This window comes from Mustela putorius, unplaced genomic scaffold (assembly GCF_011764305.1).
Source record: "Mustela putorius furo isolate JIRA1106 unplaced genomic scaffold, ASM1176430v1.1 tig00000407_pilon_pilon_pilon, whole genome shotgun sequence".
Lineage (NCBI taxonomy): Eukaryota > Metazoa > Chordata > Mammalia > Carnivora > Mustelidae > Mustela > Mustela putorius.
In genome coordinates, this window is record NW_025421373.1 from 23,634,788 (window position 1) to 23,647,230 (window position 12,443).

Below are 12,443 nucleotides of genomic sequence, written 5' to 3' on the forward strand. Positions count from 1 at the left end.
GCAAGTCCCTTCGCCTCTCTGGTCCTCAGCTTCCCTTTCTGTAATGTGAAGGAATCAGACCGGATGATCACTAAGGGACCTTCCATTCTGATACTGTAAGGAAGTCCAGAAGTTCAGAAAAAGGAGAAATCAGGGCAGGCCAAGATGATCAGGAAATAATAACACTAATAGCTAATGTTTTAAAAAGATTGTATCTATTTATCTGAGAGAGAAAGAGAGGGAGAGGGAGAGCAGGGAGGAGAGGCAGAGGGAGAGGGAGAAGCAGACTCCCCACTGAGGAGGGAGCCAGTGCAGAACTGGATCCCAGGATCCTGGAATCATGACCTGAGCCGAAGGCAGACACTTAACCAACGGAACCACCCAGGCGCCCACTAATAGCTAATATTTAAGATTAACGTGTACTGGGCATGATACTCGTGGATTCCTCATCAGAACTCTTGGAGATTGGTACCCCTGCTTTGCAGATGATGGGGCTTAAGCCAACACCTAATGAGTAGCACAGGGAGTTCAAACTCAGGTCATGTCTACAGAGCTCACCTGGGGGAGACAAGATCCATGCCAGACCTCAAAAGATGGCTGAATTTGGATACACACGGGGAACCTCTCACTGGCCCACCCCTCTGACACCTAATCGCTCAGGCCCACCTCTCCTGTCCTGACATCTCTGGTCTCGTTGACATTTTTGGGAACAGCACTGGGCCAGTCTCATCCTAGTCGATCAACATTTATTTAACAAATGAATGGACTTGACGCCATGGGTTTCCTGATTCACCAAGTCTGCCTGATGTTTCCCAAGGATGGGAATTCCTCATGCCATGGGGACCTAGTCCAGGACTCTGGGCAGATTTCTGGATCCCACCATAGACCTAAGAAATCATACTCTCTGGGGGTTAGGGCCTGAGAGGCGGCGTTCTCAGTAAGCTCCCGCGGTTATCTTAGTACTTAGTAGTTTGAGAGGCCCAAGCTCCCTAACTGGATCTTCCAGCTCCAAAATGAGCATCATCTTCTCCTATAAAGGCAGCCAAGAACGCAGTGTCATGGACTAGTGGGCAGTACCTAGCGTGCTAGTACTTCTCTGGGTCACCCATGCATCAAATCCATGACTTTTGCAAAAATGCTTTGGGTCTACCAGCTTCCACTAGGGGCAAGTCCCATTGCTGTTACTAACTCTCTGTGTGATGTGAGCAGCCATTCCCTTCTCTGTCCCTCACCTTCCTCATCTGGGAAAGGGGGTCAATGCTCTTCGCCCATCTATAATCCTGGGAATACCTATGTGCACAGAAGAAGTGCCCACTGAGGTCATTTCATTAGGAATATCATAGGTCAGGGGGTCATCCATTTGAGCGTTTGCCAGCATCATCTGATCTATGTGTCTGGGTTAGGCTGATCTCAGGTCAGTGGTTCTCAATCCTGACCGTGTTAGAATCACCAGAGGAGCTTTGTAAAAATACAGATGGGCAGGCCTCACCACAGACTAATTATATCAAGATCTTGCGGGGTGGAGGGTGTGGCCTGGGATTGGCATTGAAAGGCTCCCCCACGGGGCCCCTGGGTGGCTCAGTGGGTTGAAGCCTCTGCCTTTGGCTCGGTTCAGGATCCCAGGGTCCTGGGATCGAGCCCTACATCAGGCTCTCTGCTCAGCAGGAAGCCTGCTTCCTCCTCTCTCTCTGTCTCTCTCTGCCTGCCTCTCTGGCTACTTGTGATCTCTGTGAAATAAATAAATAAAATCTTAAAAAAAGAAAGAAAGAAAGAAAGGCTCCCCCAGGTGATTCTAAGTTGGGACTCCTGCTCTCAAAGCTGCCTTTCAAATCTTTGGTTCTGATGCGGGTGGTCCTGGGACTTCACTGCTCCCCTTTTTGTTCCAGGAAAAGTGCCTTCTCAGTACCAGCATCAGAGACCAAGAAGACAACAGATCTTAGAATCTGGAGAGAAGAGAGCTCGAGTGCATGCACTGTGGGTCACTGGGCATTATACACAGTGGATTAGAAAGGCAATATTCAACCTCAAACCAAGTCACTGCACGGAGAGGAGGTACATGTCATTCTAGAGCATCTGAAAAAATGGGATTCAGGAATGCATTTTGCAAAATTGTGCTTTCCAAGGAAAGGAAAGGAAATGGACTCAGGGCAGTATGTTGCAAGGTTTTTTTCAAAGGAAGAAGATCCAAGGACAAATGTTGCAAGACTGTGCTGCTAAAGGAAGTGGGTTTTTTTTAGCTCATTCGATCTGGAACAGAACTTAGAGATTATCTTGACCACTCCCTTGGCTGGACAGAAAGGGAAACTAAGGCCCGGGGAAGGGAAGGCATGTCCCTAAGGTCAGGCAGGGAGTTGCTGACAGAGCTAGTATTACTAGTCTTCTCAACCACCCCCTGCCTGCTGACTTTTTCTCTAGTCCTCCGATGTCTGTCATTTCTGGCTTTGCTCCAGGCCCCCAGCCCACCCTCTACACTCACATTCCTGGACAGCACCCCAGGTCCCCAGATCACATGATGGACTAAATCTGTGAAGCTGGGTCTCCACCTGCCAGATAACAGGGGCCCAAACCAGCAGGAGGCTGGGGCAAGCTGGAGAGGAAGGTGCTGCGTCTGATGATGTGGCCTGACCTCAGAAAGGAAGCCTGGTCACCAGGGGGAATTTCCCCGGGGGGTGAGGTCTCATGTCTATGCAAATAATGCATGCCAATGAACCTGGACCCCAGGATGGGAGAGGGGTCTGGGGAGAGAGGACCGGGAGACAGGGGAATTGGGAAGTGACAGAGCCTGACAATAGAGCCCTATGCCAGGCCCCTTGTATGCTGTATCTCCTTTGGTCCCTGCAACAGCCTCCTCCCTAGGAGAACTAGGAGGCTGAGGCCCAGTGAGGGGAAGGTACATTTGCCCAAGAGAACGCAGCACCACCCCGAGAGGAGAGCAGGCCTGGGAGAGCCGTGATGGGGGTGGATTTGGAGCTGCTGTTGCTGCTGGCCAGAGTGACAGCAACAAGGCTAGAGTCAGAGAACTCCAGTGAAGTTTCATTTTGGGTTTCCATCTCACTCACCTGGGGGGTTTTATCCTGGGGACAGCTAAAAGGCAGATAGGGAGGTAGTGACCCTGACTTCCCTTGGGCAAATCCCTGCACTCAGGTTTTCCAAAGCCCAAAGGTGGGGTGTGTGTGGCCTGGGCACTGTTAACCCTTCCACTGCTAGCTTCTAGAATACTCCTAGAGAAGGGAACAGAATGGGATGGGGGTTTCTGAAGGGATATTTCTCCCTCTTACCTCTTTACATCTCACTCACATGGAGCCTCACTACCCCAGGAAGACCTCCGCAGGGATTTTGTTCTTTCCGGAAGGCTGATCCCACTTATAGCCTGGTTCTCTGAGGAGCTGCTTCTGCTTCCTCTGAGCAGGGATGCCAGTAGGAGCAGGCTCAAGTCAGAGCAGTTGGGTGCAAAGTCTGCCCTCCGTAGATTCCGGTGGTTTTGTGGTTTGTTGTCCTGTGAAAGAACGTACATGAGAGCAGGCAGGTCACTGATTTCTGGAGTTGTGTGCTACACACTAAGGCTGTGTGCCAAACAAACTACGAGTGCCTACACGCCCTAGGGAGTGTGTGTGAAAGGCAAGTCTGGGTACTTGTGCAAAGAGTTTCCTGTATGGCCGGTAGTTCATGTAGAGATGACAATATCTGTACTTCTAAGCAGTGTGTTTGGGGGCCAATCATTTGGTTTTTCCCCACGTGGTCTGCCGTGTATGTTTCTGTGCATGTGTTAAGAGCTGTGGGCTTCTTTCTGATTCTGGATATCCATAGTATGTCCCTGTGGGTATGACAGGCAGTGATTTGGAATTCTGGGTTTGTGATAAATAGTATTTATGGACTTTGAGAGGACAACAGCTGTGTGGGAGAACAGTAATTACCAGCCCAGCATAGGCATGGGATCTCTAGGTCCACTCCCCGCCCTCCTGGCTTGCCTATCAGGCCATCCTGTTCCCGCCTATGGCTATCTCCAGGTCAAGGTCCGTGGCCATCCCAGTGTGGAGGGGCACTAGGTCGTTCTGATTTCAGTTGACAGAACAATAGGCAGATGGTGGTAACTGGGAGGGGTGAGACCATCCCACAGAAGGAAATACATGTTCTGGAAACTGCTAGAACAGCTGGGCTCATGGGCAGGGCTCATTCCCAGATGGCTCTGGTTTAGGTCTTCTTCCTTATCTGAGAGGTGGGTACAAGAAGCCTCTGGACTCACATCCTGCTTTTATTATTTATTTATTTTAAAGATTTTATTTATTTATTTGATAGAGATCACAAGTAGACAGAGAGGCAGGCAGAGAGAGAGAGAGGAAGAAGCAGGCTCCCCGCCAAGCAAAGATCCCGATGTGGGGCTCGATCCCAGGACCCTGAGCCGAAGGCAGAGGCTTTATCCCACTGAGCCACCCAGATGCGCCCACATCCTGCTTTTAAAAGCACTTCCTGCCTCCGGGTTCCCAGATAGTGACATCTGGCTTTGTGTATCTATCTGCCTCTGTCTCTGATTCTCCACAGCAGGTTCCTTGGTTTCCCGCACCACCACATCTTTCTTTTCTTTTCTCCATGTCAGCTTCTTCTGCCCTGGCTCATGTCCCCATCCCTCCATTTCTGGGAAACACTGCAAGCCTGTCTGATGGTCTCTCAGCCAGTTTCCTTCTCCACGCTGGCCGCAGAGAGCTCTTTCTAAAGGATACCTCTACTCACACTACCCCTGTCCCTGGCACCTTTGGGGGCTGGCCAAGGCCTGGAGGGTAAGGGCCACACTGTGGCCTGGACTCTCTGTGACCCTCCCAGATGATGTCTTCACACACTGGATATGCGATCCAAGACACCCAAGGCCACTTCCCATGGTCTCCACTTCCCACCTCTGGGCCTTTGCTCCTACTGTTGCCTGGGCCTGGAATTCCCTTTCATCTTAGATATCTTTTATTGTTGAAGACATCTCTCCTCATTTTTTTTTTTTTAAAGATTTTTTATTTATTTATTTGACAGAGAGAAATCACAAGTAGATGGAGAGGCAGGCAGAGAGAGAGAGAGAGAGAGGGAAGCAGGCTCCCCACTGAGCAGGGAGCCTGATGTGGGATTCGATCTCAGGACTCTGAGATCATGACCTGAGCCGAAGGCAGCGGCTTAACCCACTGAGCCACCCAGGCGCGCCCATCTCACCTCATCTTTTGAGGTGCCTCTCACATGCCCCTTTTCTAAGGATCCTGTGTCCGTCCTTCTGTGGTTATCTGTGGCCTCTGCACGAGGTACTTCTTGCTCTGTCTTGGTTGTATTTTCTCTTCTTTTCTCCATTGAGCTCTTCAGGGGTAAGAAGCAGGCACAGTGCAGGGACTCATCAGAGGTTGTTGAAAGAGATTCCTCCTCCAAGTCCTCCTCTAGGAAATGGAATCCAGCCTATGTATTAATACCAAAGACCCAATATAGGGCCCTTGTTATGTCCCAGATAGTGTGCTCAGAGGTATCCATGCATTGCCTTATTTAATCTTCACAAAATCTGGTGCAGTAGAAATTTTTGTGATTGCCACTCTACAGGTAAGGAAACCAAGGCATAGAAAGGCCAAGTGACTTAGCTACTTCTAAGTGGTTGACTGGGTTTCCAATCTAGCCGGCCTGCCTGCTTTCATAGATTAACTGCAGAGCAGAGGGCTCAGTTAGGAACTGCTTGCCTAACTCAGCTGTAAAGTGGGGAATTCTGCCTGGGGAAACCTGAGGTCTCCCAGGTCTGTTAGAAACACCGATTTGCTACTTTTGGGTTCTGAAATTCGAATTGGGCAACTTGACACTTCTCCCTCCCATTCTCAGCGAAGTTTGGCTTCCATTAATCAAGAGGAGGAGGACAATGGCATGTCTATAGTGAGCAGAGCAGGAATCAGGAGACCCAAGTGCCGTCCCCCAGCAATACCATGGTCACTGGGCCTTGATTTTCAAACTCGTGAAACAGGAGCGTTGGTTTGGATGAGCTCTCAGCCCACTTCAGGCTCAGTCCCTGGTGTGTCGCCTGTACCTTTGGCCAGTTTGCTTCATCGCTTGGTCCCTCAGTTTCCTCATTAGGAGAACAGGGGTGATCCCGAGCACTACCTCAAAGGAAGTCTGGGCTGCGGAGGAGAAGGTGCTCCTCCCGAGGTGACTGGTGGCTCCGCAAAGCGGGGGAACTCTTCATGGGGCTTCCAACAGCCAGCTGTCCTCACGCTGCTCTCCGACAGCTGAAGTGTGGCCCCAGCGGTGCCCGGAAACCCCCTCCCCGCCGGTCACTTGAGACAGTTCCTTGTGGCCCCAAAGACTGAGGTTGGAGCACCCCGGTTTAGGGGTTCTGAGAAGTGTTCCCTCGGAGGGGAAAATGCAGGCGTGGAGGCAGAAGGCGGAGCAAGGAGCTAGAGGCGGGGCGGGGGCGGGGGCGGGGGCGGGGGCGTGGCCGCGGGAGAGAGAGGCCAGGGTCCAGGGCGAGAGGAAGGTCAGTGCCAGAAGGTTGGGACCTGGCAGGACTGGGAGGCTCCACCTCGGTCCTCCGCTGAAGTGCCAAGTGCCCTGGGGCCAGTCGCTTCCTCTGTGGGAGTGACAGTTGTCTATAAGTGGGAGAGGGAGGTGAGACTTTCCGAGGGCCCCTTCCACACCGAATACATCACCACCATCCTCCTTTTCTCCCGCTTTGAGACAGCAGTGGTTTGGGCTTCTGCTTTCTCTTTCCTTTTAGTTTTAATTTAGTTCCTGCCACTTGTGTCCTTTAAACTTTGGCCAGGGAAACGCCCTCCGGTGTCCCTCAACACCGTACTTTGGAGAAGGCTGGGTGGGAGGGACACTCAGGTCAGCTCTTAGGGATCAGGACTCCACAGTTTTCCGTGTTGTAGCTTTAGCATCAGGCACGTGCCACGGAGGGGCCCAGGGGAGGCCTTCAGTAAGTAGAAGCTGCTCCAGTGAATGACTGAATGACGGAGGGAGGTGTTGGGTTTCGGATAGCGGATAATAGCGGACAGCAGCCACTCCCTCCTCTGCCGCAGCTCCAAGGGAAAATGCGGTTTGTTCTGCAGGCACCTGGGTCTTAAGTGGGATCACTGCAACAGCCTCCCATCCGGCCACCCCTCCTTCACAGGTTTTTCTGAAGTGCTCTCAAGCACGAGGTTAGCCTTCCCTCCAAAGGACCTCTCCCCCGCCAACCTTGTAAGAGAAAACGCTGATGGCCTCTGTCATTGGATGTAAACTCCCATTTCTAATCTCATCAGCCTTGCCCCCCCAAACCCTGAGGGTCTCCCTCCTACAAGAGACCAGCCCCAGACTACAGCCCACTTACACTGAAAAGTAAGTGAAAGCTGCACGGTGAGGAATTAGAAGGGTCTCGTACATTATAAGCGCTCTGTGAGCTCTCCTCATTCCTGGTTTCTGGGGATTCTAGAAATTCCTGGTCTCTCTGCTTGTGTGTTCCCCTTCGCCTCAGGGAGCCTCCTGCTTCTATTCCCTGGGATTCCATCACTCTTTCCTTTGGACTCCAGAGCTTTTTTTTTCCCCCTTAGCACACATTTTTAAGGCACTTTTCTGTTTGTCTTTGGATGCCTTTGTGATCTGCTGCTGAGTTCTTGACAAGAGAGCTCAGAAAACCTCGGGGTCCACTCATCATCTCCTACAGTGGGGCCTGCGTCTGAGCTGGTGGTGCTGACAGCCGACCCCAGGCAGGGCCCGCCCCTGCTGAGTGCTCACAGGTGTCACCTCATTTCCTCCTCAAAGGCTCACAGTTGGTTAGCAGCAAAGGTCTGACTCCACAGCTCTTAATTGCTTGTTAATTTATCTTTTGGTAACAGTTGTGTGAAGTTGGGCAAATCCCCCCAAAAAGCTATCAGCGGACCCTCCTATTGCTTGGGTTCACAGCCGGGTGGAGGGAAGGAAGTGGAGGGACAGTCTTGCTTTCAGCATCATTATGGCAGAGATGAAGATGGGGCTCTTTACAACTGGGGGGGCCATCCGCTCACTAGAGATGCCCGGTGAGGGCAGTGGCTGGCCCAAACCCTGTGATCCCTGCACACCTACTGTAGCAAACAGGCTCTGAACTGCCAAAATAGGTCAGGCCAGTCGGGACAGGGAGCAGGGCCCTCACGGCACTCGAGGGACCGCTTCACGTCCAAGTCTCAGAGCAGAAACACAGCTCTCGGGAGGGAGACAGAGAAGCTGCAGCTGAGCCTGCTGCTTATCAGTGATCTGCACAAAGTAGAAACTTTCCACAGGCCTCCCCAGATCATGATTGCATCTGGTGCCCTTGAACAGCTCTAAGGAGGAAGTCTGGGTTTGGCTGTAATGGATGAAGAATGCACAGAGCCACGTGCAGGCAGCAGAGGGAGGAGAGGGGAGCCGAGAGCTGGAGGGGGGTGGGGCCGGCCTGCCCGGGCGGGATGTTGGCTCACTCTCACCTGGGATTCCCAGGCAAGAGGATGAGGTTAGGACTTACTCCTGGGCAGGTGCCTACCTCAGGCTGCAGGGCTAGGACAAAAACACAGATCCCCAAATGAAATGTGTTTATGTGTCTATAGGTCTATTTTTATTTAAAGAGGCCAGTGGAAAGGGAATGATTTGGGGGCACATCCTACAATGTCAATGTTAGAAGAGAAAGTCAACATTCTTTTGTCCAACTCTCTCATTTTGTAGATAAGAAAGTAGAGACTCGGGAAGGGAAAGAAATTGGCCAGAAGCTAGAAAGCACATGTGTGGTGACACAAATTTGAAGGTATCCAGACGCCTGGTTCTGTCTTTCACACAAAAACCTGAATGAGGGTGGGTGGTGAAACAGTGGGAGGTCTGGCAATTGGCAGAAAGACATGAACTGTCTGTCCCCTCCCCTGGAACACTCAGCTGGCACCGGCCACCATACCCCACGGCTCAAAGCACACACTCCACTCATTTCACAGGCAGAGGCTCAGTATGTTTTTGGATTTGACAAAGCCCAAACCAGGGCAGTGGCTGCAGCGAGGGACGGAAGCCAGGAAAGGCAGAGGAGGAAGACGGGGAGTGGAGATGAACGGGATTTGTGGCTACGGATCTTCAGCTGCTCACACGGGAGCAGGAGTGACCGTGCTGGGCCTTCAGTGGCCCGTGGGAATGGAAGCCTTCCCTAAACCCCGGCTGAAGACAAGAGCCCACCCATGACCCCCTCCCCCCACCCCTGTCCCTTCCTTCATCCCGGGAGCTGGAGCAATCAGGCTTGGTCATGGCGGCTGGTGCTGCTGACCGTTTCTCGGCAGAGGTGCTGGCCAAAGCCGGTGGCTCTAGTCCTCGCCCCCACAGACAGCGAGCAAGGCCTTCAGGAAGTCTCCAGAGGTGTCACCCTGGCAGGAGCAGAGGAAAAGCAGTGAGAGAAAGCAGTCCTGATGGCCTCAACGCCCCTTCCTCCCAGTGGCTATCAGCTTAATGTCTCCTGAACACATAAATATGACTACATCCCTTCTACAGGTCCTCGCTACCCTCAGGAAAAGGTCCAAGCTCTCAGCTTGGCTTCAAGGCCTTTTGTGGGCTGGCTTCACCTCCCCCCTCCCTTGTGGGGGCACCCTGGTTCATTTTCCTACGTTAATATCTATCATTCCTCTGACCAGCCGGCCCTCTGCACCACCCCCAAATCCTGCCTGCCCTTGAATGCCCCCTCCTCTATGAAGTGTTCCTGCCCTTGATTCTTGCTTTCCTCCTCCCACATTCATTGACACATGTGAACGAGACATCTCATTTGAACCAACACTATGGAGCCCTTACGGAGCACCAGGCCCTTGCAGGAATTTACAGGAACATCGTTGCCTTTAGGATGCATCATAATGTCAGGCCTACAGCAGAGTGCGGGGAGCCCAGACTCTCCCTCCTGTTATTGTCTCCTATCATTTTTATGATACATGTTGTTTATCTTTTCTTTTGTAAATTTTATTTCAAAAATCACTATTATAAACAAGGTAAGTTAAAGGAAAGATTTCACAATAAAAAACTTCCCACCCCTGACACCTTTTTCCCCAAATCAAGAGAGAGGCACGGTGACTGGTGTCTGGCTTTCTAGCAACAGTCTGTGCATGTGCTAACAAGTATAGGTACAGAATGTCCCTTTTCTACACACATGGGCACACAGCATTCATACCCTTCTGACTTAAAGAAGATCCCAAATCAGCAGATGGAGCTGCTCATGCTTTTTCATGGTTGTATTATATCCTATCTTATGGATGTACCACACCTTCTCTAACCAATTCTGTCCGGAAGGCTTCTAGTCTTTTGTTCCTGTGAACAATGCTAGCATAAACACTCTCCTCCACATCGTTGGGAACACGTGTAGCTCTGTCTGTAGGATCAATTCCCACACGAAAATCACCAAGTTCAAAGCGTATGTGTTTAAAATTCTGAAAACTGCCCAACTACCCTTCAAAAATGTGCTAGCAGTGTATACCCCCACCAAGTCTGGGTGAAGCTGCTATAACATTTCCCACAGGCTGTCAGCCAAGGCCAGTATCAAACTTTTAAGATCTTGGCCAACATCGAAGACAAAAAAAAAAAAAAAAAAAAAGGCTGTGTAAGTGAGAGAAGTCAGATACCAAAGATCACATACCACGTGACTCTATTTCTATGAAATACCCAGAAAAGGCAAATCTATAGAGATAGAAAGTCACCCGAGGGGTGCCTACAGCAGGGGTGGAAATAAGTAAGCGGGTATAAGGGGTGTGGTATCTTAAAGGGGCACTGGAAATGTTTCAGAACTGCATTGTGGAGATGATGCATGACTCTTCAATTTCCTAAAAAATATTAAATGCACCTTAAAATAAGTACACTCTATGGTATATAAGTTATGTGTCAATAAAGTTATCTTTATTTTTTTTAAGATTTTTTTCATTTTAGGGGCGCCTGGGTGGCTCAGTCATTAAGCATCGACCTTCAGCTCAGGTCATGATCCCAGGGTCCTGGGATCGAGCCCTGCATCGGGCTGCCTACTTAGTGGGGTGCCTGCTTCTCACTCTTCCACTCCCCCTGCTTGTGTTCCCTCTCTCTCTCTCTCTCTGTCAAATACATAAATAAATAAATCTTAAAAAAAAAAAAGATTTTTTTACATTTTACTTGTGTGAGAGAGAGAAAGAGTGCACACAAACAGGGAGAGCAGCAGGCAGAAGGAGAAGCAGCAGGCAGAAGGAGAAGCAGCAGGCAGAAGGAGAAGCAGCAGGCAGAAGGAGAAGCAGGCTCCCCACCGAGCAGGGAGCCCGATGTGGGACTCCATCCCAGGACCCTGGGATCATGACCTGAGCTGAAGGCAGACGCTTAACCGACGGCACCACCTAGGCGTCCCAACAAAGTTGTCTTTAGAAAGCAGCCCCCCAAGATGGGCTGTTTTATTTAGAAGTCCTTCATTATAACCCTTTGAGCCACCTGGAATTTATTTTTGTATACACAGTGAAGTAGGTCTTTCATGAATCAGTAATCTCTGCTGTCAGAGAGAACTCAGAAAAAGACTGGGAATAGGAGGGATTTGTAATCCCACGCTCAGGAATGTGATGCTCCTCCCGCCCTCCCCTACCGATGTCCAGCCCCTCCCCCTTACTTCAATGGCTTGGTGGAGAGACTTGTCGTATTTCTCAATGAACTCCCGTCGGATGTTGAGCAGGTCGATCTCACTCCGGGAGATCATGATCCTGGTGAGGGTCTTCTCATCTGTGCCAGCACCCTGGTGGGACCAGGGGAGAGGGAGACAGAGGGCAAGAGGGGAAACAGGGTCGGGTTAGGCAGGAACTCCTAGGTGTCCTTCTGCTTCCCTTCCTTTTCCCTCCCAAACCCTGTGAGGCATTCTGCCTCAGTCTTCTGCAAGTAGTGCTGACCCAGACTCCCCCAGGACTGGCTAGACCGGCAAAAACAAGAAGGCTGAGTGAGGATAAAGGTAAAGCCTGATGGACGTGCCCACAAGCCAGGAAACACCAGGATTCCTGGCAACCACCAGGAGCTAGGAGAGACCCATAGGAGTTTACCCCTCAGAGCCTCCAGGAGGAACCTAATGCCTTCAATTTTGATGTCTGGCCTCCTGAACCATGAGAAAATAACTCAGTCTGTGGTAATTTGATAAAGCAGTTAAAGGGAAATGAAGAGGGGGCCCACGGATCAGGCACAGGACATGGAATGTGTGGGCAGTCAGGGCCCACTTCAGCCCCGAGGGAGCTCCGGGACACCAGCTTGGTGGGTGCTCAATACATGGCCATCATGTCTGAGGCTGTAGGTGGAGGAGGGTTTCAGGCCACCGAACGGCCTGCCCAGACTCTGTTAGCAGCTGAGATACCCCTCGCTGGGCTGAGAAGGTAGCCACAGCAGCCTGGATTTTCAGGAAGCCAGGGCTAGTCCCAGTGCCCAGCACTGGCTGCCTCTGTAATTAATCATTGGTCACAGGAGACACTGTCACCTGCTTGACTGTGCGCTCCATGAGGGCAGAGACTGGGTCTGACTCAGCCCAG

The 12,443-nt window shown here is 51.2% G+C and overlaps 1 protein-coding gene across 3 annotated transcripts in view; it reads right to left on the reverse strand.

Moving 5' to 3' along the window:
- Positions 1-8,503: 8,503 nt before the first annotated feature.
- Positions 8,504-12,443, reverse strand: part of ANXA6 (annexin A6) — a 46,417-nt gene continuing 42,477 nt past the window's right edge. For all 3 annotated transcript variants that reach the window (XM_004737794.3, XM_004737793.3, XM_045079585.1), the window contains 2 exons: positions 11,546-11,668; positions 8,504-9,314 (listed from right to left, as the gene is read on the reverse strand). In XM_004737794.3, coding sequence (XP_004737851.1) covers positions 9,255-9,314; positions 11,546-11,668 — 183 coding nt within the window. In that variant the 3' untranslated portion in view covers positions 8,504-9,254. The remainder of the gene's footprint in view (positions 9,315-11,545; positions 11,669-12,443) is intronic.